This window comes from Osmerus mordax, chromosome 21 (genome assembly GCF_038355195.1).
Source record: "Osmerus mordax isolate fOsmMor3 chromosome 21, fOsmMor3.pri, whole genome shotgun sequence".
In the NCBI taxonomy this organism is placed as follows: Eukaryota; Metazoa; Chordata; class Actinopteri; order Osmeriformes; family Osmeridae; genus Osmerus; species Osmerus mordax.
The window spans coordinates 8,150,784-8,172,810 of record NC_090070.1 but is presented as its reverse complement, the minus strand read 5'-3'; the positions used below and the strand labels follow the sequence as shown (position 1 = coordinate 8,172,810).

Here is a 22,027-nt window from a genome sequence, read left to right as displayed (position 1 = left end):
CTGCCGAGATCAAACTCCACAGAACCCTCTGGTGGTGTTATATAGCAGTGTGTGAACTTACAGGCTAAGATGGTTCAGGAAAAAGCAACCTAACATCGCCTTAAGGCATAATAAAGATAAGACTCACTGTATTGTAACAATAATGTATAGTCCATTTATTTATATTGTAAATACACATCTTCATTTTGTCACCCAATAAAAATGGTAAAGACCACGAAACAGAAGTTAAGCACATGAGTATTTATTCTGATAGAAAATAGGTACTTATTTATTCACCAATCATGTCAAGCAAGGATCAAAGATTAAAGTGTGTACTACCCACCACCTCAACGTTATCATGGCAACATCTATGAATACAAAACCTAAACAAATGAGCTCCCCGTACCGTTTTAAATGATCCCCACCGTTTTGAATAATATAAGTTTTAAGGCTAAATAGTTTCAGTAGTCAGACCATTAGACTGTAAAGTGCAGTCACAAGTTTTCAAACAGTATATCTATGCCAGTTCTTGTGAGAAGTACAGTTTTGTTTCAACAATGGAGGTATTGTGCATGCAGAAACTAAAGAGGGAAAATGCAAACATGCAATATCATCTCATTTTAAATAAGCCATAGGCTACTGCTTTAGACTAGTACCTCAATTACCCCCCAAAAGCCCACAATGATATGAAAAACATCACATGCCCAATCCTTATCTCAGATGTCATAATGTACAGGACTAGAAACAGCTAGAGAATATATGAAATGAAAGTTGTTTTCTAAAATTAATCTCTTATATTGAAGCAGCATAGTAGAAAAATATTTCTAGAAAAAAGTTACGTTAGGAAAGCCTCTTTAAAAAAAGATGCACATTCGAAAACATCATTTGGCCCAGCATATCGAGTTTCATATAGTATTGCTTTAGAATTGGAGGATTATGCCAATCAGGTCCAGTATGAGCTAAATGAAATATTTCTGTGGAACCTGAAATAACCAAAATCTCTTTCTGGACTGAGTAAATTTTGTATGTCGGGATTTTGTCCACAACCTTTCACTCCGGTGTGGGCTCAGACGCCTCACTCTGGAGCTCAGACTCCTCGTCACTTTCCAGGCCTGAGCGATTGATAACTCGGCGCATGTTGAAAGGCACGTCTCCCCGCCTGAAAGAAATGGTGATTGAAAAGAAAAAAAAAAGAAGTAAAGTACTACAAATGTAATGCCCAGTCATGTTGTAGGGATAGAGAACGATTGCCTTCTTGGGGGGGGGGGGGGGGGAACCCTTTATTCAACAAGCGTCACCGTCATCCTCAGAACCATTATCGCTAACAAGACTATAAAAAGACTAACTGCTGATCAATCCCTCTACAGCGTTACCTGTAGGGGTGAGAGAAAGAGAGGGAGAGGGTCAAACCAGCCAACGTACCTGAGCTTGCTCTTCAAGGTGCTGACCTCTCGGTTCATGGAGTCTGCAGTCTCTGTGACGTCCTCCAGCTCTCTCTGCATCTTCCTGCGGGAGGCATTGGCCCGGGTCACTTCCTCCTCGGATTCCTCCAGCTGCCTCTTCAACTGACGCATACGGATGTTCAGTTTCTCCGCCTGTGAAGCGTGGATGGAAAGCCAGTCAGCGGTTATGTCAACACAATAAAGCCGTATTATGCCATTCTTCACCTTTTCTCCACAGAAATACTATTAAACTACAAAAAAAAGCAGAATGCAGTTGAACTATATTGGGTGTTGAGGCCCACCTGGTCTTTGAATTGGTCGCTGTTGCGTCTCTCGTCATCCACCTGCAGCACAACCTCCTTCAGCTTCTTCTCCGTGCGCCTGGTCTGTCTTGTGGCCTGCTGACGTTCTCTGATAAGGTGGTGAGCAGAGGTCATGGTTAAGTTCTGAGACAATTGTCATTTTTTTCCCCACAGACCGTTTCTTACCAGCACAACGGTCATGTATGGGATGGTGTTCTCCTTAAACATTTACAAAACATCCTCAAACTAATAAAACAAGTGGAAGACATTTTTAAAAGCAAACCCATTAAAAAACGACCACCACTTAAGACGATGGCTCGCAAAAATCCACGTATCCACACCTTGCAGCAAACAAGCGACGCCAAGACAAAAGACGCCACAAGCAAGATGCCCAAACAGAGTTCCTACTTTGTCTCGATGTCCAACTGCTCCTCCAGCTGGGCGATCTTGGCCTCCAGGGCGGCGATGGAGGACTTGTACTTGCTCTTGATGGTGCTCTCCAGCTCCTGCAGCTTCAGCTTCAGCTCCTTGTTCTGGCGCTCCAGCTGGGAGCGGGTGCCCTCCAGGTTCTGACTGGTACTGCGCTCCGCCGCCAGCTCTGCAGTGACCTGGTCGCACTGTTGCAGAGAGGAGAGGAAAAAAAAAAAAAATTGACGGCGAAGATTGACAAGTGATATGCCACACAGTAACAAGCCTGTGGAAACATGAAGCCCTGCACATTGAGCTTCTTCCTATGGAGGCAGAACTATGGTCCGTCTTCATTTTCTAGGTGTGCAATTATTAAACTGGGTTACGATACGTAACAGAACCAACCACCCAACCCAAGAACACGTTACCTGTAGAGTGCTCCTCCTCAAGCGGTCGTTGACCATGTCGGTGTTGAGGTGTTCCTCCTCCAGATCCTCCTCCAGCTGGGCGATACGAGCCTCCAGCTTCCTCTTCTCGTCCGCAATCAGGGAGCTGGGAGAGCAAAAGGACAAGACGCATTTAGTCATGGCCAAAAGCAGCAGCTTTAATATCCATCCCTATGGGAGTTAAGTCTTCATTTTTTTTGGGGGGGGGGGGCGTGTGGGATCGTTACTTCTTGGAGGCATGGCTGTTGATTTCGTCCTGCAGCTCGTCTCTCTCGCTCTGGGCCTGTCGCTTCATCCTTTCTGATGTGGCCAGGTCCTGTTGGGGGAGGGGGCGCGTGCGAGGAGAGGCATGAAACGAGGTACGAAAACGTAGGACAGGCAGATGGTTTTACAGAGGCAGGTGAGCGAATCGTACCTCGTGGAGCTGCATGGCATCAGCCTCCATGGACTTGACCTTCTTCTCGTTCTCCTTGGCCTCGTTTAGGGCCTCCTCCCTCGACAGACGCAACTCTTCCAGCTCCCTCATCAGATCCTTCATGTGGGCCTGGGGGGGGGGGGGTCTTAAGTTAGCCTACATACTATAAATTAACCGTTGTATTTCGACAGGAGAAAGAATATGCTACACAGTGGTCTGTCTGTATAGAATGTCTGCCCACGCCCCCCCGCCCTGATTGTTAATGTGTGTTAATAGCGAGTATGTGTGTCATATCAAAATGTACGTTACCTGGTGTTTCTTGAGCTGTTTGAGGGCTTCGTCGCGACCCTTATTAGCCATGTCTATCTGAGCTTCCAGCTCTGCCAAGTCCAGCTCCAGCTTCTTCTTAGACGACAGGGCCAGACTCCTCTGCCTGCGCTCATCCTCCAACTCCACCTCCATCTCTCGCACCTGGAGAGAAAGACGTTTGGAGATTCAAGGAAGCTGCCAAATGCTCTGGGCATTGTGCATCGTGTAGAGGGCGGATTCCTCTTTGGAGCAATAGGCGCAATTCCTTCCTGCCCTCTAGGCAGATGGGAAGTCTGCTGCACCTGCTTGACCAGCTGCTTCCTCTTCTCCTCTCCCTGCTCGTCCCGGGCTTGCAGGTCCCTGTCGAACTGGGCCTTCATGGCCTGCATGTTGACCTCCAGGCGCAGCTTGGCGTCCTCCGTGGCCTGCAGCTCGTCCTCCAGCTCCTCCAGCTGCACCCGCATCTCCTCCAGCTGCTGGTCCATCCCTCGCTTCGACTTCTCCAGCTCGTGGACCTGTCGAGAGAAGCGAGAAGAAATTTGAAACCGTTTCCGAACCCCTTTTATTCCAAACGGGAAGGTAAATGTGGAAAGCCATCCCCGATGAGTCCCTTAGGAACACGGCGATCTTACGCTCTTGCCGACGTCGTCCTTGGAGGAGACGAGATCTTCCATCTCGGCCTTGAGGAGCTTGTTTGCGCGGTCGATATCGGCCTTCATGTCAGTCATGGTCTCCAGCTCGCGGGCTAGAGTCAGGGCCCGGGTGTCCTTCTCCCTGGCCTCGGCCTCCGCCCGGTCACGCTCCTCAGCGTACTTGGTGGAGATGGTCTTCTCCTCAGCCAGCATCTACATAGGGGAAAGCCCTGGGTCATTAACGTCGCAAATCGAGACAAAACAATTGAATTAACGGCTTGAATTTCCATTCCGTTTGCCATCGAAACGCCTCTCGCTCCTTTACCTGGTCGAACTTCTTCTGCTTCTTCTCCAGGTTGTTGACGATCTGCCTGAGGTGGTCGTGGTCCACCATCATGTCGTCCAGCTCCTGCTGCAGACGGGTCTTGGTCTTGTCCAGCTTGTCGTAGGCAGAGCTCTTCTCCTCCAGCTGCTGCAGCATCCCATCCATCTCCCTCTGCAGCTTCTTCTTGCTCTCCTCCGCCCCCTCCAGGGACAAAGCCTCATGATCCACCTTCTTCTTCATGTCAGCCAGCTGACGGTATTATGGAAGGGGGGATTGGGGTTCAAGGACAGTGTTAGAAAAGATACTGTAAGTGAAAGAACGTAGTTATTTTACAGCACCATACTGGATTGATATGTGATATATATATATATAGGAATGTTTATGCCCATACATATAGTATATCTAACACCAATAGTTCAGCCAGTGGTCCAACTATATTATTCCAATCTAACCCCAGTGGTATGTTTCACTATTGTTATACATGGGGGATGTGTCACTGAGCACAGAGAGTTAGGAGTCTTGGCATAGGAGCACCTACCTGAGCTTGGAGGGTGAAGACCTGCTTTTCCATGTTCTTCTTGGCCTCCTCCTCCTCCTCCAGCAGGTCCCGGAGGTTGTGCTGGTCGTCCTCCATCTGCCTCAGGCGGGTGGAGAAGGAGAGCTTCTGGCGGGTCTCCTCCTGGAGCAACTCCTGCAAGCGGCCAGAGGGGAGGGGTGGTTACAAGCGAATCATCATGGGGTCAGAGAGGTAGGGGTGTGGGTGTGTGCGTGTACTGACTTCAATGGCCATACCTGTACGTCCTGCAACTGAGACTCCACAGCGGAGCAGTCTTTGGAGGCCTTGATGGACTTGCCTTCAACTGCGCTCAACATGCTGTTGGAGTTGTCCAACTCCAGCTACACACGGAACAGAGAGCAAGGATGAGGACAACCCATCAACAATCCCGCCCCTTAAAAATCTAAACGTTTACCGTGGCTACCAAGAACAGGTCACGGCCCCGCCATTTACTATATAGAAACGGACTATAGCCAAGTTGTAAACCCTTAACACACGGAGGGACGCAGTCTGGATGTACCTGCGGCAGAGGCAAAGCCATCGGTCCCGTACCTGCAGTTTTGTCACTTTGTCGGCCAGATCGTGCCTCTGTCGTTCCGCCTCGCTGTGTTTGATCTGTAGCTCCTGCAGCTGGCTCTCCGCCTTCTTCTTGCGGTGCTCCAGCTCGCCCTTCCCCTGAAGCAGCGTCTGAACCTCGATGACCAGCTCGCTCTTCTCACTGTCCAGGGCCTGCTTGGCCTTGTCCACGGACGCCTTGTTCTGGAGGGAACAGGCGAAAATACCCAAGGTGAAGAGATTTAAAAAGTGTGAAACTTTACACTCGACTGAACGTTGTCCGTCTGTCCGTCCCCCCCCCAAAATGGAGTCTTTTCAGCACTGACCCTCTTGGCTTGCTCCAGTTGCTCGTTGAGCTCGTCGAAGGCCTGGTTGTGCTTGTGTCTCATTTCGGCCATCTGCTGCTCATGGACCTTGGCCTCGTCATCCAGAGCCTTCTTCATTTGGGTCACCTCAGACTCACGCTTGGTCCTGAAGTACAGAATAAAAAAATAAAAAAAAGAAGAGGTAGGAACAAGAGTTGAGAAGAAGCACTTTCTAAATCATGCAACAGCACCAGCCACCTATAACCCCCCCCCCCTCCTTACTTCAAACACAGTAAGTTGCCAACTCTGCCATTCCAGTACCTGAGCTCATGCTGTGCGGCGGTAGAGTCCAGTGTGTCCTCCAGCTCAGTCTTGAGGGCTTCCAGCTCCTCTCCGAGGTCTCTGCGGTGTTTCTCAGCCTTGGTCCTGGCCGCCCTCTCCAGCTCCAGGTCCTCCTGCAGCTCCGAGATCTGGGCCTCCAGCTCGCGAATCTTCTTCTGAGCCTGGTTCTTGGCCGCAGACTCCTCCTCGATCCTGGAAGAGTCGAGAATTAGTGCCAAATGTATGGATATTACAACGTGGCTTGTCAAACCAAACCCATATTGGTTAGAAGGAAACTATACTTTGCAGTGTTTCCCCTAGGTTTACAGCTTTGGTCGCCCGACCATGTAGAGACAAATGACATGCCGCCATGTAAATAAGTTAAATAACATAAGGCCATTTAGTTTGTTTAAATAAAAAATAAAGAGCAAGCTAGAGACCTGTTTTATAGGAAAGGTAACCTTAATTTTATGTATTTTTTTACAAAACTAACTTTACCTTCGGGGGGGGGGGGGGGGGGGGGGGCGGGGCGACCCCCTTATATAATGCTAGGGGAAACACTGCTTTGAGCATCACCAATGTTTTTGAGGCATCCTACATCCTGACGCGGTTTACCTGGACAGTGCTTTGAGCAGCTCCTCTTCCTTCTTGGCCAGTTGGGCACGGAGCTCAGCGATTTGGGCCTGCAGGTCAGCCATCTGGTCGTGCAGGTCGGTGGAGTCTCCCTCCAGCTTGCGCCTGTTCTTCTCCAGCTCCTGCCTCTGCTTCTCCTCCTTTCTCAGTCGGTCTGACGGAGGAGCAAACGTCAACGTTCAAACGTGGCTCACGGCACTTGCGTCCACGGTGGTCCAAGTATAGGGATGGAACATGGGTTGATGAGTGTCGCTTGGTCAGGACCAGTACTGGTGGCCTACGTACCCTCCAAGTCGGTGATCATGGCCTCGTGTTTGTTCTTGAGCTTCTGAAGGCTCTTGGACTTCTCCTCCTCCTCAGCCAGGTTGCTGGTTGACTCTAAGATTCTATCCTCCAGCAGCTTCTTCTCCTGTTCGACGTGACGTCGAGTACACAAGCATGAACGGAATATTCGATTCCAGCAAACGCGCACACAACTGGTCCTTGGTGGATAGACTTATTGATGACCTTGGACTTGAAGCAACTGACCTTGTTGAGTTTGTTGTTCTGGTCATCAAGAACCATCACATCCTCCTCGATCTTCTTCAGCTTGGCATCCGTGGTGACCTTCTCCAGCTGCAGCTTCTGCCTGGCCCCCTCCTCCTCATCCAGCTGCTGCTCGAGGTCCTGGAGAAAGAAAGGACGGAACGTTCTGGGCCTAGATCTCGTCTTGGATGGAGGATCTTGAGTGAAGAACATAAATCCTTGGCTGTGAACCCTAAATTGTAACCCCGCCTCAGAGCTGTGCTCCTCACCGTGATATTCTGCTGCATCTTCTTCCTCTCCGTCTGCAGCTGGGTGACCCGCTCCTCCTCTTCCTCCACGCGGGCCTCCAGGTCATGGAGGATGTCCTCCAGCTCCTGTTTGCGTGTGGCCAGACGTGAGCGCATCTCCTCGGCCTCGGCACACAGCTCAGTCTCGGCCTGAAGCTGCTCTTGCAGGGCCAGCTTCTCTGAATTCAGCTAGTGGGGGTTACGGAGCGAAAACTCAGTTAGTGGTTAGCCATCATGTTGCTATTTGGCCAGGGTGACATCTATGACTTTGCAGAAGTGGTTCGCCTGTACACTTCCGTCCACAAATGCGCCGATTCGTGTACTTGTCGTACCTGGTTCTGCTTGGTTTCAAACTCCCTGAGTATCTCCTCAGCCTGCAACTGCCTCTCCTTCACCTTCTCCAGCTCCTCCTCTTTGGCCAGCATCTCCTCTTCCTGCCTGGTCACCTGGAGCAGGGGCTTCACCTGGAGGGGGACAGGGCAGGGAAAGAGAAATGCTAAAAAAACAGGGGTCTTCCTAGCTTTCCTTTTCTTTAAACCGTGATTGGTTTGCTCTTTTCCTGGTCGGTTGAGGGCCTGAACTACTCAGTATCAAGTGAAGCCTAGTTCAAATGTAGGTTCCACAATATACAAAACAGAAAGGCCGGACGAATTTCCTACTTTTTGGACTTCCCTACCTTGGTGAAGAGTCTCCACCACTGCCAGTTCCTGAGTTTGAGGTAGGCAACACAGTTCCTCTGGATCACCTTCATGGCAGTCAACTGCTGCTGCCTCTTAGCAAAGGCTCTGAAGAAAAAGTGTGATTATGTGAATTTGACAAACGTTGGGTGTGGACCATTAATAAAAATTAAAAAAAAATACACCATAGCCCAATGTTCTCAGATGCCAAGTCTCCATACTTGCGAGCGACGTATCCCCTGCACCAGGACTGGAAGCCAATGATGACGTCGGTGATCTTCAGGTCCCTCTCCTCCTCCAGGTGAGCCAGCACGCCGGCCCTGAAGAATACTTTACTCTGGCCGACCCTGAACAAGTTGGAATCCAACTCCAGAGCCTTGATCTGAGAAAAGGAAGAGACACAAAAAGAAATGAGCCATAACGTTTTATACAAAAGGAAATTGGGAAGAGAATGGTTGGTTTTCCATCTTTGGTCTTACCATGAGCACACAAGCCTGCTTTCCATCCATGAATCCCTTAGGAATGGAATTTGGAGTGAGGATCTCATATCTGAAAAAAAAGGAATAAAAAAAAAAGATAAATATTTCATATGACAATTCAGTCCTATCAGATAATGTGATAAGTGAATAAATAAAATCAAGTCAAATTAGAGTTGGTCACCTTTGTCTGAACTCCTGGAAGACGACCCGGTTGGGGAAGCCCTGTCTGCAGATGCGGATCCCCTCCAGAACCCCGTTACACCTCAGCTGGTCCAGGACCAGGTGGGGCTCCAGCTTCCCAGCCTGGGTGGGGAGGAGAAGAATGACGTCACGGAACAAATACTGCATCAAGATATGCAGAGGCTACGGTATGTAGGGCAAAAGCTATCTAGATCAAGGCTATAACCAGATAACAAATGTTGCTCAAGCAGCGACGGATGACCTACGCCACGTAGTTTCACTCCTCGACGGTGGTGCCGCCTTTACCTTTTTCTCGTGGTTGGGGATGATGCAACGGACGAAGTTGGGGTTGGTGTTCCTGAGGGTGGTCATGAGGTTGGACAGCTGTTCCTTGTACAGCTGGCCCACCGTGCGGAACATGCCCTTCTTGGTCTTGAAGGCCCCGTGCATGGAGTCGGCCATACCCGCCACCTTATCCAGACCTACAATACGGTCCACTGAGGAGAACACACAAGTCCATGATGAGCTCCTGACATCAATATAAAAGACATGATAGTTGATAAACAAGAACTTAAGGCCGCATTTGTAGCTGTCCACGTCGATTCCAGGCCAATGCAGTTGCACAGACCTAGCACTAGGTGGCCTCACACCACAGCCCAAAGCCTTTTACAAGCAACCGTAGCAACGCAAACTTTCATTGTCTATCCAGTGCTTACTATCTCTCCAGAGATCGGACACAATCTTGTCTGAAGACTGGTTGAGCAGAGTGGCCACGTTGTCGTTCAGGGGGTCCATGTTCTTCATCAGCCACGCGTCTGCCTTGTAGTCCACCTGAGAAATAGGGCACCATACAAATGACGTCAAAACAGTTTTGGACCCAAATGTAGGTCAAGGTGGACGACACGCCTTCGTAAAGCAGGTGCTTACCTTTCCAGCGTAGTGCATGATGCAGAAGTCGGCGTCATCCTTGAGTTTCTTGGGCTTGAAGAACTTGGGGTTGTTGCCCAGCTCCAGCGCCACCTTTTCAACAAAGCTTTTGTCGGTGGCCTTGGGAAACCAGCACTCCTCGTCCAACAGGGCCAGCACTCCAGGAGGACCCGCCTGGAGAGAGAAGAAAAGAATTAAGAAGAAAAGCAACCGCGTTATTGCTCCTTTCGGATGGTACGTCAGTTTACATTTGACCTCAGAATTGTTGGGAGGACTTATACATGTTTCTCGATGAGGTCGATGCAGGGTTGCAGGTCCAGGCCGAAGTCGATGAAGCTCCACTCGATGCCCTCCCGCTGGTACTCCTCCTGCTCCAGGATGAACATGGTGTGGTTGAACAGCTGCTGGAGCTTCTCGTTGGTGTAGTTGATGCACAGCTGCTCAAACGAGTTCAGCTGTAGAGGAGAGAAGGTGCCCAGAGAGAAACGTCACTTAGGGGTAGAGAGGGTCACAGGCATATCAGAAACGGTGTGAAAAGCCCACGGTGACAATCCATGTTTCTATGTGGTTACTACAAAAAATTCATCTGTATTCTCATTCATCTGTATTCTCTACCTCAAAGATCTCGAAGCCAGCGATATCCAGGATGCCGATGAAGGAGGCCCCTTGTCTCTTGGTCTTGTCCAGGGCCTTGTTGATCCTCAAGACCAGCCAGCGGAACATCCTCTCGTAGGAGGCCTTGGCCAGGGCCTCCACTGCGAACTCCGCCTGCTCCTGGGTCTGGGCCTTCTGGACGTAGTCTCGGCCCACCTTGATCCTGGGGGACAGGATGGCCCGGGAGAAGTCTGTCACATTTATGCCCAGCAGGTGGCACACTTTCTGGGCAGCTGATGGGAGGGAGGGAGGGGAGAGGGTCAAGTTGGTGAACCAACGCAAGCTGAAGTGTGAGAGTTTAGCTGTTGCACAGATGTAAGTAAGTAAGTAAGACTTTATCTATATAGCACTTTTCATACAAGAATTGCAGCTCAAAGTGCTTTACATAAAATCAACAAAAACAATAATACAAGTGTTGATCTAAAACGTTTAACAAACCAAACTAGCCGCACACTATCTGCGGTCTCTCGAATCCATCTTAGATCCGAGCTGCCACTTGCAGTTTCTAATAGATGTGTTGCGTGTCTGTGGGTGCATTACCAGTGTCATCTGGCATGGAGGCCTGGTCAGAGTTCCGCTCTTTTTTGAAGCTCATGTTTCCCAACTGCAGCACAGCAGACACCACCTTGAACAAACCTGGACAGAGAAACAGGCGGTTCAACCCATCCAATTATTCATGTCACCAATAAGAACATAGATGGAACTAGTGGGTGTGGTCTTGGGTGACGCTGCCATACCTGTGGACTCCTCTTCGGGGATGCTCATGATCTTAAAGGCTTCCATGGTCTCCAGAAAGAGGTCGCGGTCCTGCTGACCAGGGATGGTCACGTTCCCGTTGGACAGGAAGCGGTACTTTTTGTAGTCCTCAAGACATAGCTCGGCTAGGTGAGAGAAGGAGACGGACAATCTAGACCCTGTTTCTACAGAAATGACTGGATGTCATTTGCGAAGCTCCTTTCCCAAACAAAAAAAATGCAGACGCCATATTTGGGAGATGTTTTCTTACAGCGTAGTTTATCTCCGGCTCCAGTCAGCATGTAATAGAATATATGGAAGGCCCTCTCCTCCTTCGCTTGTCTTACGGCTCTGGACTTCTCCAGTAGGTCTGTCAACATGACTGTCAAGGAAATAACAGGAACAAACAAACCTAGAAAGTTCCCCAGCAGGACGTTTCAAGAAACCCTGGAAGGATTCAAAGAGCCATTAGGCTGTTTAAGGATACAGGTTTCAATATTAGCCCCGACGATGTAGCCATTGACATCAAAGTTGATCCTAATGAATTTCCCCTATGAGAGAACACAGAGGGAGGTCGCATCAGACTACTTTTAACTGCAAGAACATTCGAGGTGCATTTGGAAAACAACACTCGGAGGGGTTCTTACAAATCGTGAGGAGTTGTCATTCTTGACCGTTTTGGCGTTGCCGAAGGCCTCCAGGATGGGGTTAGCCTGGAGCAGCTGTTTCTCCAGTTCCCCCTAAAGATGAAACAAGTCAAAGGACAACCCAACATGGGCAATTTAACCAGATAGTCGCCATCGTTTCGGCAAAAGGTTAGGCTATTCTTTTTCCCTTCGGAACCTTTTTTCCTGCCAGGTACACTGCAGACACATAACATGAGCAAGCGTTAGTCCCACAGCCGGTTATACAATGCATACACAACCATGAGACTTGCTGTCGTTTCGTTTCCAGGACTGCTGTCGTGGAAGTTAAATTTCATTCACACTACGTACACACGAAATGACTCTCGAACGGAAGAGAGCGGGAGGCGAAAATGATAACCTCCAAAAGAAAGCAAACATTTAATCAGTCCCTCGCAAGTACGGACTCAAACGTGAAATCCCTCACATTCCGACACACCAAATGCAGCATCCAGGTTCAAACAGGCCCACTCGGGCTGCTTGACAGCCCCCCCAACACCAACCCACTCCCTCCTCCACCAACCCAAGCCTAATCCATGCAGGCACATACAAGGGCACACACACACACACACACCACATTAAAAGCACATTCAGATTCCCACAAAAGCAAAACAACAGACATGCAAATGAGGATGACAACAAAACTGGTTTCTAAAGTACCTAACTGAGGGGAGTGACACACCAGGTTAACAAGAGTCAACAGTGAGTTCACAAATGGGGGTTGGGTTTTCCTCTAGTTGACACTGAATACAACAACAAAAGGCTAGTGGGGGCCATAACTCTTTCTCCTTATAAAAAGTAGGTCTTCTTAGATTAAGAAGAGGAAAAATTAAGCACGGCGTTCATAGATTACGCAGGAGTCATTTGAGCCCGGTTGAGCGCCAGGGAAATAAGAGGGTTTGCTGTTAGTAAAAACACATCGACGGGGCACTAGAGCGGGAGGGAGAGAGAGGGATGAACTCACATGTGACAGTACTGCACTGGCCTGATGAGAGGGAGAGAGAGAGAGAGACAAAGATCTTCAACACATGGGATGGTGACCGAATGTTGTGTGTAGAATGTGATGGGTACAGAACGACAGGTTTTCTAACAGTCACAACAAACAGTCAGACACACACGAGCTATCTGCCCCAGGTGTTGGCCTGTGCGAGTAGGCGAGGCCAACACGTTCAGGCCTGAGAGAGGAATGTTAGGAATACACTACAACTTCTTTCTCGGAGAGACCACAAATGAACGAGTGAGCATGGGGCCAGGTACAAGCAGAATGGGGAGAGGAGAAGGAGGGGTGTGAAGTGGGAGGAAAACGAGAGAGAGAGAGAGAAATGGTTCTGACCTGTTCTTTCTTGGACTTGAAGGACGAGGCAACATTGGCCAAATACTGAATGACTTTCTTGGTATTCTCCGTTTTCCCCGCTCCCGACTCCCCTCTGAGGAGAAACACAGATTAGTCAGCGACCTAAATATGCAGGTTGAGAAGTAGAAGACTATAGTAAATGTCATTTTGAAGAGAAATGACCTACGTGCAAAGGATGGACTGGTCCTCACGATCTGGAAGGAAAACAGAAAATGGCGTACTGAAACGTTGGAAAACATCCCTTGTTGGCGCATCAGACGAGATAAGAGGGAAGGATGGCCAATCTGTAACATTGCCCCGTGCTTCTGTGACTACCCAATGTGTGCCTCTCCCTCACCCTGCATCATGCTCCTGTAGGCGGTGTCTGTGATGGCGTAGATGTGGGGGGGCATCTCGTGCCTCTTCTTGCCCCTGTACATGTCCACTATGTCCTCCGAGTAGATGGGCAGGTTTTTGTAGGGGTTGATGACCACACAGAAGAGCCCCGAGTATGTCTGGAAGAACACAGAAGGTAGGAGACTGTCATGACTGCCAAGTCCAGGTATAGATGCACAGCTTATTAATAAATATAGCAATAATCAATAAACCAAATGACATGACGTATTCGCTGACACCTTGAGCATGCTACGGCTAGGTTCACTTGCAACCGCTAACCTTGTGATAAATGAGCGTCTTTATGAGCGCACCCATGCTGTAGGTCAAATTGATTTCAAATTGTCCTCCGAAGAAATGAGCCTGGCCTCATTTTCCAGCCGTGTGTGTGTGTGCGTGCATTCAAAACTCACGTAGATGAGCCCAGAGTAGTATCTCTCCTTCAGGTTGTGCAGCACCGACGCCTCGTTCAGGCAGGTGAGCTCGGCCATGTCCTCCACCTTGTTGAACTTGGGCGGGTTCATCTTCTGGATGTCGTCCTTGTTGACCTTCACCTTCCTCCCGTTGTCGGACAGCTCCACCACGCACTCGTCGCCCTGCTCCTCTTTAATGGAGCCTGGCTCGAAGCCCAGCTTCTCCGAGGGGATCCACACCAGCTTCTTGGTGGCCCAGTCAGCCTGGGCCATGGGGTTGCCCACCTGGCCACGGTCCCCGTACAGGAACTTGTCTGCTTCCGACATGGTGGCTGCTGGAGAGAAGACGGCCGCCGTCAACAATGAAAGAAAACCACCTATGGGCTTTCACAGTGGTTCCCAACCCTGGTCCTCAGGCAACACCTGTCCTGCACGTTTGAGATGTTTCCCTGCTACAACACACCTGATTCAAATGAAGGGTCGTTAGAAGGCTGCCGCAGAGCTGGATAACGAGCCATTCATTTGAATCAGGTGTGTTGGAGCAGGAAAACATCTATCTAGCACTATCATGCTACTTTACAAAGTTCACCTGCCTTCTCTTTTCAAAACACTCGAGTTCTGGCATTGTATGGAAATTCAACACTGCAGAGGCTTCCTCTAACATGGATACCCATGTCCATCCACTGTATATTACATCTACCGATTAGTTGTTTTCATCTAGTGATCTATTGTCCCTGGACGGCTCGTTCCTTTCAGATCACATGATGATTGTGGAAACACTCAACATGTGCTTGTGTCATTGAGGTCAGCAGTAATGCTCGAACATGTGACCGGTGTTCTGAAGATGTGTGCCCAACAATGGGTCATATTGAGCTTGTGCTCCCTGTCATCTTATGAGCCAGGGGGTCAATTTCAAATACAAAAAAAGACATGTATGTATGTATGATCCGTTCAAGCTTGGAGGCTAAAGAAATGGTCGAGTTGTAACTTCATTACTTGAGGAGCCGATAATTCCATAGAGGAAAACATCAGCATACAGGCAGAGACTGAACAATTATCATCCAAATGAGATCAGGCATATCGGCGAACTAAAACGTGTTAATGAAAAAATATTAACAACCATATAGCTCAATACTTAACGGCGACGGCACGCAACAGTTAGATCCTCAAACCACCACCACAACAGACACACAATCTCAGACAATTTGCCTAAACAGCTGACAGTGCCTCCAAGTCTTTTTTTTCTCTCCCTCCTCTCTCCCCCTCTCCCTCTCTCCCTCCTCTCTCCCCCTCTCCCTCTCTCCCTCCCCTCTCTCTCTCCCTCCCTCCCTCCCCTCCCTCCCTCTCTCCCCCCCTCCCCCCCCCTCCCTCCATCCCATCAACCTACAGCCCATCATACAGGACCACATTCCGTCCTCGCCCACTCATTACAATGGGAATTCCACAAATTCCCAATCACTCTCCCTGTCCTATTATCCCCATGTCTTGACTTTAGATCTTTTCATTTCCCAACAAACCCAGGACTGTCTGGTTAAAACGCTGTCAATTACACCTCGTAAATGGCAAGTCAGACTGTCCAGACGAACAACGACAAAACTTAGTGGTGCTTTGGGGATAAGGGTTAAGGTGAAGACAGGCTGTGTGTGTGTGTGTGTGTGTGTGTGTGTGTGTCTCTCTCTCTTACAGGTTGTGTACGTGTGTTCTTGTGTTCTCTGAAGGAGAACCGCGAGAGGGGGAGGAATGTTAGGAGCAAGTTTAGACAGACACAGAAATGTCATTATCCACCACTCCCTCAGTGCAGATGCGACTGCCTCTTTAAAAATACCCTCACCGTCTTGTGCTTGTGCCGTACGTGCACATCTTAATCTAATCCTTTTAACTCTCGCTCTTCGACGGGCTATTCTGGATCGCTCGATTCCCCCGTGGTCAAACCTCAAAACACAGTGTCTTGAATTGCATGAACGCCCCGTATGAACGTAGTAGTATGAATGTTGAATCTGACTTCAACATCCAGATGAGACCTCCATTCTTTTTTTTCCTTCGTTCGTGGAGTATACCCTAAAGTGTCAGGTCACATCAATCTCCTCATTACTCTAACCCTAACCCATGTATAACCTGTGTAGGGCGGCCCTATCACAGACCTGGATGGTACTGTATAACCCCTCTGATAAAGCCATCTGGGAGAAGTGTGTGTCGCGTACCACTACGTCTCCACATCATCCTCCCCTGGAGTGTGTGTGAAAGCAAGTGGCGGCGTGAGACGGGGAGAGATAAACAGAAGCGCGCGTGTGTGTGTTTGTGTGTGCGTTTGAGAGGTAGAGGGCTAAAGAGATGAAGTCCAGGAGGTGTCATCTCTCTCTCTCTAAGTTCATTATGTGCTCAGACTCTGCTCTTCTCTGAGTAGAGGGGGGACAGAGTAAGGAGGGTGGTGGACGACAACTGCGCCCGCCTCCCCCTCCCCCCCCCCCCATGCTGTTGACTTAAGTGTGCCAGGACAGCCTGAGCATCGGACTAGCCTAGCATAGGACTGACCGTTCCCACCCCTTGAGCAAAGTGTGAAAGTAAGGCTAATCTAAGACAAGGACCACTCATGGCAAACAAAATTCAGCCGTTATGAAACAGCCTGTCGCACAGGGCAGTGTCTGGGCCATGCAAGTTGACCCCCCCCCCCATGAGTATCATTGGAACCTCAGGGCTAGTCAAAATGACTCAATATTACAAACACGGCGTGACTGACTTCACATGAATGTGGGTTATCATCTTGGGCCAACTTCCCCAGGATGTTGCATCGTAGCCTTGCCAGTTTTGACATCCCCCTTTCCTGATTTCCTATCTTGCGCAACTTCCGCCTTGAAGGGCACTCATAGCTATTCAGCACCAACCAGGGGGGTAGATGTCACATACAGGTTGGACTGGTGTGAACAGGACAGGTGTTAATGTTGAGGCGACGCCAGATCCATGTCTGCCCATTAACCCTCCCTGACTTCACAGAACCCTGTGATCCTCCCAGGACCTCCATCTCCTCACCCACGTCCTTGGCCCCCAGTCAATCCCTGCTTTAGCTTTGCTGCGACTGACTGCCCTATCAACAAGCCAACACATGCCATATCATCCAAGACCATCTGAGAGTGAGAGGAGCGTGAATTTAACATAAGCCTTATGTTGGGTAAGCATCTTGCCACACCATGGAAGAGAATTCCTGAAATGAACAATACCTGGAGTTGGTACAGAACAGGAGTCAGAAATTAAGCCCTGCAGGCAGGTGTGGATGACATTTTGTTTGAGTAAATCATCCCCTTGGGTGTGCCCAGCAAGAATAGAGGTGGGGAAAACAGCCATATGGATATGTATCCATCTAAGGTGAATCAGCATATTAGCTACAAATAACAAGGAAATAATTACAGGCTGTCCACTAAAAAGGAACTCCTCAAGTTAACAGTACACTAATCTCCCTCAGGTCCTCACATTTTAAAAGTCACACAGTTAAAACGAGCAAGAAAAACCTGTTTAAAGTACATTTAATTAACATTTTATGTCCTGAGGGGACTACATTGTTTGTTTGTTTGTTGGGTGCTCCTGCCAATCCTACTTCCTGCTATTGTCTGGGTTGTGTGCCCAACTGGCAATATACACTATACTTTACACACTTGATAAAGGCCACTGAATAAAAATTCCAACGTGAATTGAGTGGCCTTAATGTTGGGGCCTAATGAGATACGGGTCATCTACCTGTGTCACAGATATTAAGCTTACTACTGCATATGCCATCTCATCCAGGATTACCTGTAAGCTTGCCATATCCTCAAAACCTTACAAACAGCTTAAGTTTTAGAAAGAGATTGGGAAGGTGGCTTGAACACAGATGTGTCCACAAAACTGTAATCACAGAAAATATCACTATCGTTAATTCAATCAAATATTCACACAAACCTAGCATTGTACGTGCCGGTAAACCACAAGGCTAATTAAATCAAGGCACAAAAATAATGTCCTATCTGTCGTTCGTAATGCGGTTGCTCGAGACTTTACTGCGCACACAAATATCTTCTCGCACGGATTAGGGCCAGGCGGACCAAGGTACAGCAACCTTTTTACAGAAATTTACCTGCCGCTCGGTTGGAAGCACTTCGGAATGAATTCGGCTGGTCTCTCGGTGTCCGTGTCTGCAAAGATAGCAAGGATATTTGCTACGTGACACCAAACTCACAAGTCACTGTGCCGAATCGTTACGGCCTATTTTACTTCCTTTCGTCTCCAGCTTTATCTCTCCAGCAACCTCGTTAGCTCAGTGCCTCTTCTGTCATGCGGTCCAGCTGACCAGGCGTGGCTCAAGGATGGACAGGCTCTGCCTTTGATCCGCCCAGTTATATTATTCGCAGGTTCTTGCTCCGCCCTATCCAGGTAGACTTATCAACCTATCAGTGAATTTTTGAGTGGGTAGAGTTGTTTATGGTGTGGCGTTCTTACTTTTTTATGATTCCTCCGTCATTCATATGGTTGATATGGTTTTATGCAACATAATTCCCCTACTTAACATCTAATTGTAAACTACATGTATAAGTTGTCTGTGCGAAGTTGGATAAACAGCGCACTCAAAAAGAAAGTATAAATTGAAAGTAGGAAAGAAGTTAAAAAAAATTAAGAGGACGCATCTGGTCTGGGAGAGAATCGGGGGCATGTGTGTATGGAGGAATGTTAATCCAGGTCTGTACCTGCAGTTTCCACTCTAAAGTACATGGAGGGGGAGATGGTGGAACAGGGAGTGGCACTACGGACCGATATGAGGAATAAACATGGCACAGGCTATAGGGTTATAGAGTTATAGAAATTTACCTCAACACAATGGCGTAATCTGTAAACTCGTGTGAATGGAACTACACAGCTGTACTTCCTCACACATTGCATGTTATCAGGAAGTCAACACAGATTTTCTTTTAATGATTAGTAACCACCTCCATTTTTGCCGTCACAGTAAATGTTGAAAAAGATGGCCATGGCCACTCATGTCAGGTTTAATAGTTGATTGTTTACAAACTCACAATCAACAATAAATGCAAGAAAAAATATAAACAGTGTAAAAAAGACAACAACTGTGCCCCAAGCATAATTGATGAAAGGCAAAAACCGACTTGCAAATCTCTCTCAGCCATGATATTGGCATTCCAACTCTATAATTCTCCTCCCTTTCTGAAGCAGGGTGCCATTTTAGGCCTTCTCTACCTTATACGGTCAAAGAGTGCCGAGGAACAAGTGAGGGAGAAAGAGAAAGAGTAAAGGAGGTGTGGTCCATTGCTTTGTTTTGACCGTGGTGTAAAGTTACTTTTCCAACCCTGCTATTAACACACACACACACACACACACCCCAACAGTAGTCAGTCTGGCATCAAAGATGAGCAGATAGTAGAGAGGACGAGCGAGTCTGGACAGGACTTCTGAGGGACAGAGAGAGAGAGAGATGCAGCCTTGTCTAAACTGTCTAGCCAGCACCACCGTGCAAAATAAAAACTTGTCTCATGTAAGATTAGTTTTATTTTTTGATGCACGCTTAAATGTTCGGTGTAGGTTTTTTGTTAACATAATTGGGGTGAAATGATTACCAACCATTAGCTGTAGCCATCCAGCTACAAACCTACCAGACTGGTCCTAAATCGAGATTAACATGTATGCACGAGGCCAGAGGAATGCCTTATAATAGTCACAACTTTCTCAACCCACCACACACACAATAACCTGTTTGTCAATACTGCTACAGGGCCAGGTTTTTTGTAACCTAGGTGATGTAACCTACTTCCTGATCTGCTGCTTCTGGACATGCATGCAACATGCCATGTCAGTGGTTGTAAACATACAATGCAGAGATCACCCCTATTCCAAACAGTAGAGAGACAAAGCAACTGGAATAAGAGAGAGAGAGAGAGGGAGGGGGTTGTGGAACAAGGACAAGCATTCTGTGCTGACATTGCACAAGCTTTTATAAAAACGGGAATGAAAAGTCATGTCAAGTCATGCAGGGCTGTGGAGAGTGTCAAACTTCCGTGAAGGGGGGGAATTTGCAGAGACAGCAGCCAAGGCTGAGGGCCATGAGCTAGGGTGGGGCAAGGGTGTTGAGGGGGCCTGTAAGGAGGTGGTGAATATATTCATGCAGGTGGTGCCCAGGCATCTAGTCAAAAAATAGATTGAAGAAAGAAATCGCACCCATGTTTGATTCTATCTCCATGGGGTTTCCCACCTGCATTCCTCGTCAACATGTTCATCTGTCTGACATTGCATATCTGGGTGACCTGAAACTGTGGGTGACCTGCACCGACAAGAAAATACATGGAGGGCTCCCTCTGGTGGGAAGAAATGGAAGCTACACGTTTTAAATAAAATAAAAACACGGACAAAGTCAATCTTATAGAAGTCACTATATAGTATTTCATCCAGTGCAAGAAGCCTCCTCTTCGGCCTAATCTTTCTCCACCCTTGACATATTCCCTCTGAACACATACTTTACGCATCAGGATAAGATGTCAGGAATAGCTTGTATTATAGTGGATAAAAACATCTGCTAAATGATTAAATGTAAATGTACACGGTAGTTTGTCCAGGGGAAAAAACGTTTAGTGTACAAGGCTAAATGTCAACAGAGTTTTTCTCATTCTCGTGGAACACTTCCGAACCCGAGTACCAAAACACGACTGGGACTGGGAGATGGATACAATGTTGTAATTCAGTAAAGTCGTCTTGAAAGTGGCACAGAGCTCCTGCGCCGAGGCTATTTTGAACTGAAATACCATAGCCTTGACTGTTAGTGTCGCGCTGGGGCAGAGTGAGCAATAGGGAGTAAGGTTCACTCCTCCCTTTAAAACAACAAACGCCGGCACCACAAAACACCTGTCTTCCTTCCTTTGGTTTTCTCCCCTCTGCAGAGCCCTTTGCCAACTTTTTCTTTATACCCTTCGACTTCTCACCTTTGAACATCTCTCTCGTCCTCCTCCCACTCTGTCTCCTGAAACCCAGAGGGACTCAACCTAAGTTGTTGTCATAAATCTGTGTCATATTCCACGCTTTGTCTGATGTGGCTGAACACGATACGAATCTCCCTCTTGACTCTTCTTTGGATTGAACCGAGGCCCAGCGTGTCAGATTATCATCACGTCATCTTAACATTCTGGGAACACTCTTGGTCAAACCGGTTCTTCACAACAATGTTGCTCAGTATAAGTATAAACAGTTCAAGGACATTTGTCTTCATAACTCGACTTTGACTGACTTTTGGAGCACACCTGCACCACCATCACTGACAGCTTTGAAGACTCTGGGGTGCTTTGGGAATCCTATAGGTCATGGGGTCATGGCTGCTGAACCTTGAGGTCACTAGCTACAGTTTGAACCGACAAACAAACAGTGTTTGGTTGCCCTCACAACGGATAAGCCACACATTCTATAGCATTGAAAATAACTTTGCCCTTCAGAAAGTAAAGGGGACCTCCCTTGACAATATAAATAGGTAGGGAGTTCCCCTCTGTGTGGACCACGGAGCAAAACTGTAAGATTAACTATCACACAAAACTGTGAGACAATACTATATACAGTGGCTGTGACCGTGAGGCTGCTGTAGGCCAGGTGTGGGCTTGGAATCTTAACTTCACTTCTTGAATTGAGCATTAACCATCCATACTGCTCTTAGCAGCAAGCTCTCAATATCACATTTCATACATTCTTTCATCAAAGGGGGTCTGTGTGTTCAACAGGTGTGGCAGGAAACCGGGGTTTTGAATGGGAGCACAAGGGGGATGTGGAGCGGGTCGGAGAGAGGGAGATCACAGCCAGAGGGCTTTTGTAAAAGTATAAACTCAGGACTCCGGATCGGTACTTTCAGCAACAACAAAGCTGATTTGATTCTGAACTTGACCATTCTCACCAAGGTCTTTCCTCATTCCTGTGTCAGCACAACCCAAGTAAGCCCACCAGGTTTCGAGACAGAAACATCGGTAGATGTGGGGTAGTAGAGTAAAACAATCCAGATCTGGAAGGCACCCTGGATCAGAGCAAAAACATCTGCTCTTTAGACTATAATGAACAAAATACCAGACAGGCATATGTGCTAGGAGTCTAACCTATAGGACTC

General features: G+C 48.1%; 1 protein-coding gene across 2 annotated transcripts; it reads right to left on the bottom strand.

Annotated features, from left to right (window-relative positions):
- Window positions 1-225: 225 nt before the first annotated feature.
- On the bottom strand, window positions 226-18,214 carry LOC136965131 (myosin-9-like). Of its 2 annotated transcripts, none has more exons than XM_067259139.1 (41): window positions 18,020-18,214; window positions 13,915-14,249; window positions 13,467-13,623; window positions 13,296-13,323; window positions 13,109-13,202; window positions 12,740-12,760; window positions 11,740-11,832; window positions 11,580-11,643; window positions 11,364-11,462; window positions 11,095-11,238; window positions 10,898-10,993; window positions 10,319-10,590; window positions 9,985-10,158; window positions 9,704-9,877; window positions 9,493-9,607; window positions 9,083-9,273; window positions 8,778-8,899; window positions 8,597-8,666; window positions 8,339-8,499; window positions 8,117-8,225; window positions 7,773-7,904; window positions 7,423-7,629; window positions 7,157-7,294; window positions 6,914-7,037; window positions 6,611-6,782; window positions 5,996-6,208; window positions 5,696-5,840; window positions 5,367-5,573; window positions 5,051-5,155; window positions 4,797-4,949; window positions 4,259-4,507; window positions 3,934-4,146; window positions 3,604-3,816; window positions 3,302-3,463; window positions 2,993-3,121; window positions 2,805-2,893; window positions 2,560-2,683; window positions 2,132-2,340; window positions 1,724-1,832; window positions 1,402-1,574; window positions 226-1,138 (listed from the first exon to the last, which is right to left on the bottom strand). In XM_067259139.1, the coding sequence occupies exons 2-41, from the start codon at window positions 14,239-14,241 to the stop codon at window positions 1,030-1,032; spliced, it is 5,886 nt and encodes a 1,961-aa protein (XP_067115240.1). In that variant the 5' UTR covers window positions 14,242-14,249; window positions 18,020-18,214; the 3' UTR covers window positions 226-1,029. The 2 variants fall into 2 exon arrangements, with proteins under 2 accessions (XP_067115240.1, XP_067115241.1); XM_067259140.1 differs by having other exon boundaries at window positions 13,915-14,246.
- Window positions 18,215-22,027: the final 3,813 nt, after the last annotated feature.

Excerpts from the sequence above, each read along its gene's own strand:
- LOC136965131 (XM_067259139.1), bottom strand. The coding sequence starts at position 14,241 with ATGTCGGAAGCAGACAAGTTCCTGTACGGGGACCGTGGCCAGGTGGGC. Across the intron at positions 8,226-8,338 it reads AGGGGATACGTCGCTCGCAA|AGCCTTTGCTAAGAGGCAGC; the intron begins GTATGGAGACTT and ends CTTTTTCTTCAG. Across the intron at positions 1,575-1,723 it reads GCGACCAATTCAAAGACCAG|GCGGAGAAACTGAACATCCG; the intron begins GTGGGCCTCAAC and ends CACGCTTCACAG.